The sequence below is a fragment of the Pholis gunnellus genome (genome assembly GCF_910591455.1).
Source record: "Pholis gunnellus genome assembly, chromosome: 4".
In the NCBI taxonomy this organism is placed as follows: Eukaryota; Metazoa; Chordata; class Actinopteri; order Perciformes; family Pholidae; genus Pholis; species Pholis gunnellus.
The window spans coordinates 12,260,770-12,268,069 of record NC_136530.1 but is presented as its reverse complement, the minus strand read 5'-3'; the positions used below and the strand labels follow the sequence as shown (position 1 = coordinate 12,268,069).

The 7,300-nt window shown below is 39.9% G+C and overlaps 1 protein-coding gene across 1 annotated transcript; it reads left to right on the top strand.

The window, feature by feature from the left end:
• Positions 1 to 647: 647 nt before the first annotated feature.
• Positions 648 to 4,095, top strand: nppc (natriuretic peptide C; the record flags this gene model as incomplete). Its single annotated transcript, XM_079157279.1, has 3 exons — positions 648 to 740; positions 1,883 to 2,176; positions 3,765 to 4,095. 2 exons carry the CDS (start codon positions 648 to 650, stop codon positions 2,153 to 2,155), a joined length of 366 nt encoding a protein of 121 aa, XP_079013405.1. The 3' UTR covers positions 2,156 to 2,176; positions 3,765 to 4,095.
• Positions 4,096 to 7,300: the final 3,205 nt, after the last annotated feature.

Here is a 7,300-nt window from a genome sequence, read left to right as displayed (position 1 = left end):
ATTTCATTTGTTTGAGATGTGTTCAAGATGTGTTCAAGAAAGTCTTAGAAAATGACACTTGATGATATAATTCCATAGAATATAAAACACAAATAATAATATATTCTTTTCATTCCCGTGGCAGAATTTTAATTCTCCTGCAATGAAGAAATGTCATCCTCACTCTCACAGTAGAATATTTGACAGAGCGGCTGGCATCTAATGAGTTATTCCTCTGCCAAAGTCGCTCTTCAGCTCTTGACGCGCAGTCTTTGAAACTACCTTCGATTTCAGCCGTTGCATCTCAGCCAGAGGTCTGAAAGTAAAAAAAAAAAGAAAGGGACATCTCATTTCCTCCATAGCACCGATGACCGGAGCTTTTATCATTATGGCTAATTAACCCCTGGCATGACGTGCTAAGAGGCAGGTAGAGAAAACAGGGAGTTGGCGAGGAAGGAGGACCATTACGCAGGTTATCATGACATCACCACGGGCTGGCTATAAAGCGGTGAGGACCAATACACAGAGTTAGAGAAGCACTTGAGGAGCTTTGGAGTAAAGGACGGACTGAAGCCTCTTCTGTTTAACAGCTGATTGGCTGCTGCTACCGTCTCTTTTTCTGAACTTCAGCGCAGCGGAATCCTTTAAAGAATACAAGACTTAGCAAAATGAACTTGTCATACCTGGTAGCGTGTGGACTTATGGTCACCCTGCTTTCAGTGAGGATGGGGGCAAAACCTGTATCTCAGACGCAACAGAAGGTAAGAATAAGTCACTTATATTCTTATTGCTGAGAACTAAAGGGTAGCCTATTTGCTTCGCACTATCAACCGTTGGGAGCTGAATGCCGCTTCAGGAGTGAGCAGCTGCTCTGTGGTCCAGACGTGCAGGACTGTTGTTTTACGCATCATATTTCATAATTTCAGTCATCTTTTAGCAATTCAGCGAAGGCATTTTTTCCACACCCTGAATCTAAAACATCATAGCAAATCGGCTTTATATCACTTTATTTTATAAAGAGACAGCATATTTATATCAATTGATCCCATATACTGTCTTTTGCACCCCAGCATTTGACATTTAGCATTTAAGCGCCCAATGAAGTCATTTGACAAGAGCTCCAGATAAGAAAAAAAACGAAGCATTTTACCATTCAAATTAAAATATGTGGTTGAAGCAATATAAGAAGCTCATTTACACGATTAGGATTTTCATTATCAACTTGGAATTGATTTTTTCTAATTTCTTTGCCAAATTAAGCTACAACAATCTCAACGTTTTTATGTGTAAAATAACCATTACGCATAGAATTTGCCTGAAGAATAAAACCGATAATTCATACGTTACCATTTGAAATCAAAGTTTTAGTTATTAACTTAGATGGCAAAATGTGGAATGGCTGCAAGTTGATGCCACAGCCTGCGTTCAGAGCAGAGGAGCGGGCTACAGGCACCTGTCTTATGACTCCTCACTGAAGGCATCAGCCAGGTCTGAAATGTCATAATTGACCTGTCACCTATATATAGTGAAAATGAAAGTGCAGAATCCTAACTACATTGATGGTGTCCTTTGAGTCCTTTGAATTAAATAACTTTAGCATCTTGTGGATCTATTCGAAAGTTGCTTTTTGATTAGACAGTACCACTATCCAACACAATTAATCCTAATAGCGCCATGCGTAAAACATGGCAAACATTATTACATGCTCTCTCTTGGCCAATGCACACGGTGTTTGAAAGAGCTTTAATACGCACCATGTTGAGGTTTCCACCCAATTGAAACAGTTGCTCTGCTTTAAGTGGCACCAAGCATGTATTGTTATATGATCAAAAGAATATATCTTTGCACAAGGTATTTGACTAAGGGATAAGTGGTTTATTTATTTTTTCAATCTGTGTTCCAGTCTCTTAGAAGTTTGCTGGGCGAGGAGCTGGCGGAGTTTCTGGAGTCGGAGGAGAGGGAGAGGCGGCTAGACGCTGTGCGCTCTCGGATACGGTTACTACGAGATTTACGCATGGACACCCGGGCCAGAGGGATGTGGGCTCGTCTCCTCAACGACCAACCTGCACCGAGGAGACACAAATCTGGAAACAAGAAAGGGGGTTCCACGTCACGGAGTGGCTGCTTCGGACACAAGATGGACAGGATAGGAACCATCAGCGGCATGGGTTGCTAGGGTTGGAGCAGCGCTATTATGGTGAGTTGTCTTCAAGTCATGGTCCCGCCTCACTTAGATTCACTGCAGCCTGACGACATGACGTATAAACAGAACCATGAGGACAAAGGGGAATGTATTGGGGTAAGGAGAGAATGAAACAATGAGGGGGAAAAAGAAAAACATTTAAGAAAGCATAATCAAGGGTCCAGTTTATGGAAGTGGTGTAAGGGGATGTAAAGACAGTAGGAAGAAAGAATGGATAATATGAGGATAGAAAGAAGGAAAGCATTTTAGTTATTTCTCTTTTTTCATCATTTATGGACTCCATTTAGGTGACAGATGGGAGGTTTTCTGTTTCATCAAAGGTCCTTAATGGGGCTTGAGTTTAGCTGCAGAATGGACAGAGCGAAAGGAGAAAGAATGGAAGGAAGGAAGGAAAGAAGGAAGGGAGGGAAAGAGAAAGCAAGAAAGAAAGACAGAACAAACAGAAAAGATGTTCAGGACAGATGTTCTTGACGGTTGTCTCAGCACAGCGTCTGCTTTGCGTCCACGGTTAGGCCAGTTTAGAACAAGCATCCAGTCTCAGTAGCAGCCATCTAGAGGATAGCAAGTGGAGAGTGACGGCCATGCATGCTTGTATTCCATCAGGCGATGAATTCACAGTATTGGCCAAAGGTCAGCTTGATGTAAGAAATCATATTAAACACAACGCATTCTGTAACTGTTTGCCGCTAACCTCAGCTGCCTGATGGACTTTTCATTGTGAGAATAAGACATGATGCCTCAAACTTCTGATGTCATCAAACCTTGACCTATCTTCTAGCAGTGTTCCCTCCCTGGACAGGAACCCCCCTAAGACAGCAGGAAAGCCCACTTAAACTGATGTCAGCTGATATATGGGAAACAGTCCAGTTGATATTTAGAAAGTCCACTCTTGTATTCATGCACATCATCAGAAATGATCCCATCTGCTTCATCTAGAAAACAGGTAGCATATATCAAACGAGGAGAGGGAGAAATGGAGGAGGGAAGAGGGGATGCAGACAGGCTAACGCACACACATTGTAAACACACGGCACCCTGCGGTGGCCAGGATCTTTCTGGGAAACCCATTCTCTTTAACCAAGTGATTTTAACAAAAACAACAAAGGCGGCTGTGGTGGTGAATGAAGAAATGAGGAAGCGAGGTGACGCACAATTAGTCCTGAGGCTTAAGGCCTTTTTACTGTGAAATCCTCATGGGGGAGTGTGATTTTGTGACTAACTTGTGTGAGTGTGTGTGTGTGTGTGTGTGTGTGTTTCATCAGCTGACACTCCCTCAGTGGGCTGCAGTGTATTGTAAATGTGGAAGTCTGTGTTAGATATGTGTTCATTGAGGTGAAAGTCATGTCAACACTCGACACGTTGAGAGCCATTGAGAGGCAACCGAACCGCTCCCGATCTCCAATCTTACACCTTTAAGCATAAAACAAGTTCATTTGGAGATTCACAGACTGATGAGAAATGTGAGGGCTACGTTGATGAATACATGGTCGATAAGCACTGCAAATTTGCTGAATAAATGAACTTGTGCAGTTTGCGAATGCTCAGTCTAAACATACTTCTCCTGTTTCCTCTCTTTCTCTAGATCTCTGGACGATGGGTTGGAAAACAATGGTTCAGTTTGTTCTCACCTGAGGGAGAAAAGAAGAAAAACTCACCAAGTGACAGATTTTCGGTACGAAAGTCAACACGACCAGCATAAACAAAGACTGAGATGACGATGCTACAAAACCCTCATATAAATTTATATATATATATGATAAATATGCAGGTATATATACATATATACATATGTGTATACCATACAAATGGTCAACTGATGCATACTACAAGACGGCGGACACTAGTGTAAAAACTACAAACCGCAAAGCTGTATATTGTTGCTGCTGCTGCTGTACATTCATGTACTTCATCTTTCCCTGCATAAATGTATTTATGTTTTAAAAACTATTTATATGTTTATAAAAAGAGATATTTATAAATATGAGTTTTATTTATGTAACATTTTGAAAATGGATGCAAACTGCAGGTCAATTCTGTTTGTAACTTTTTTCTTTTTGTCTCAAATAGTTGTAAATGTTTTCAAAGATGATAAAAAGAACATTCCATGTGCACTTACATGTATCCTCTCGGGGTTTTATGTTTCAACGAAGTTGGTAAATTATAGTTACTGAACATTTTCTGCACGGCTTACAGGCAAAAAAAGCGGTATGTTGGATATGTCTGCTTGGGCTAAGAAAAAAGCTGCCTTATTTTCAACTTGACCGCCATTTATTTCGATGCTGATCAGATCATGAAAAGGTTTCACGAGCAGCGATTGTACATCAATAGGGGACCTGCTCCTCAAAGAGTTGGAGACATATTACCCGTATTAGGTGCCACTTTTAAACAGTCTAAGCTTTTTTTAATCAACATAAGCTTCCATACAGATAAACATTAAAATTGAAATATGAAACATTCATTTGCATATTCATACTATGACATATAGGGATTTAGAGTGAGAGCAATGGTAGAATAAGGTTCAATTCCAAAATCCATGGGCCAAAGCCTCAAAAGCAGACATGTTCATGATGTCCCCTGTAAAGTAATAGCATCCAAAGCAATATGACAGATATCATGGTTGGATTTAGGGTGCAGAGGGCATGAAGAGATTCTTAAAGCAATACGTTTTCAGATGTTGTTGCACTAACTCTTGGGACGTGGATGAAGGTTAAACCTTTACTTTCACAGCTTTAAGTTTTATGATTATGGTAATTATTCCAATCTTTATTTATATGGCATGCATCTTAAAGCAGATTTTCCAAAGTGAAAGGCATGAAAAGAAAACAGTAAAGCATACAGAAAAAGACATAAATACATGAGATATTCAAAGAAACAAACAAGCAACCCAAGAAAATGAGATGGAAACATTCAAAGGCAAGTCCATAAAAGTGTGTTTATGAGGAAAACGTGATCATGAATTAGCTATCCAAAGTTTCTGGGACAGGTTGTTCCACAGTCTTGTGGTATAATCACCCAGAAGGGAGATAAGAGCCAGAATCTGTAGGCGCTGATTCTACTACCGAGGGAACGAGTCGTTGAATGTGTTTCACCGACTTGTTGTATACCACCCTCCATGAAGTGTAAGCTACTGTGGTCACCTGTGGATCAGAAAAGTTGAACTAGTACAACTCAAGTCAGGGTTGCAAGGCCTGCACACTACTGTAAATGTGTCTATGGTAAACATATATATATAGTCCAAACAGGTTTTCAGAAAAGCTAATCAAACTTACTTTAACATGATATACAGAATGCAAAAAGTGCTCATGACTTGCATTAATATACTCCCACACTGCAGGGCAGCATAGGGCCGAGGGAAATGAAGAAGAATGAGACACACCTGTTGCACACACCCGTATACAGGTTTTATTCAGTGCAATTTGAAAGACATGACACTGACAGACAGCTGTACAATGATACTCCGTATAATGTTCAGTACGGAAAACTGTAACACTGAAGGGTAAGTGCTACATTTCCTCTGAAAAACCCAAAGGAAACAGACTCACACCTTACATAGTCGGTGTTCAAATTGAAGGAACGCTGGTCACAAAAACCGGATAAAGGGAGCAGTGTGCAAAACATGATAAAAACTGTCAAACGCAAACAAAGGGACTACACTGAACCGCTGGATGGTTGACCAGAAACAAATGTGCATTTACCCATAATAAAGAAAATCCCTTCTGACCTAAAATCCTAGGATGCGTCCATCCCAATCCCTGCGCTTTCTATTTGATGTCCCTGCAAAACAGCATAGGCTAACAGTTGCAAGAAAATAGCTTTGTTCATTCCTTCAAATTCAGCATAGGTGAAAGACATTAATAAAACGAGCGACAGTAACAAGACTGGAAACAGACGTTGTGTTCAATAGCCAGGTGGAATACATTTCAAACATCTAAAACAGTGCCCAGATTTTGTGTCGAATACACACTGAAACATGAGGGAACTGAAATGCTGAAACACATGACTGAGGTTGACTGCATGGTTCCTAAATTCTTTTATCTATACTCTAACCTCAACCAATCTACCATGAATCAGGGATTGTTTTATTCAGGTAACTATTTTAATTTAAAAAATATGACATTGTGTGTGCTTGTAAAGTAATATATGTTATTCCAAGCCAAGCTGTAACTTACATACATGATAAATGGTACAACACATGCATGCAGCGCTGAGAAGAGCCATTGAGTACTCGACCAAACCCTGTGAAAAAAATATCGGAAAATGAGTGTCACATTATGAGCGGAGTGTCAAACAAGTCCAGCATATATGCTGCTGTGGATGTGCTGTTATTGTCACCGCAGTTAGTGCTCCGTGAGATATGACAGAGATGGGGAATGACATGCAACAAAGGTCCAGCAAGACCCAAACCACAGCTTCACCCTAGGCCACCAGGAAAACCTGCATTTTATTATATCTTTACTCATCTTTTTAACATTTAAATAAAATGAAGTATGTGTGATCATTCCTGCCCTAATACCTTCAGTGTGTTGAAAAAAAACTACTTTTATTCAAGGATGGTTTTAAACTAATTGACTATGAGCGAGTTGTAAGCAGTCAGTTGATTATAATGCAGAGCAGGGAACTTGCAGCAAGAACAAGAGATAAGAAACACAGAATACACTTTTGCTAAACACTGTATATTGTTAGACAGGTAAGATAACAGACAGTTCTTAAGGTTTTCTAAGCTTGTGATGCCATTCACCAGAGTCCGGATCAGTGACAAGTAATCATTGTTAAATGTTTTGTAGAAATAAAAAAGTCTACAAAACAATCTACTATAAAAGACAACTCTCCAGGTGATTTTCCCTCAGAAAAATGTGTGCAAAAAAATAAAAAGAGTTAAAATGCCTTTTCAGTTAAAAAAAGAAGAAAGCTAATGAATGAACAAATATAACGAAACAAAGGAGTTGTATACCCCCTCACTAATGAAATGATGGGTATATCTTTATTTAACTGTGAGACATTAAGCTGGAATGGAAAGGTTTTCTTCATGCACCGCTCTGTGAAATAAGTGAGGGATTTAAAACGCAATGCTGCCTCTGTGTGGTGTTGAGGGTTAATTACTCAAATGTGCTGTTGGTG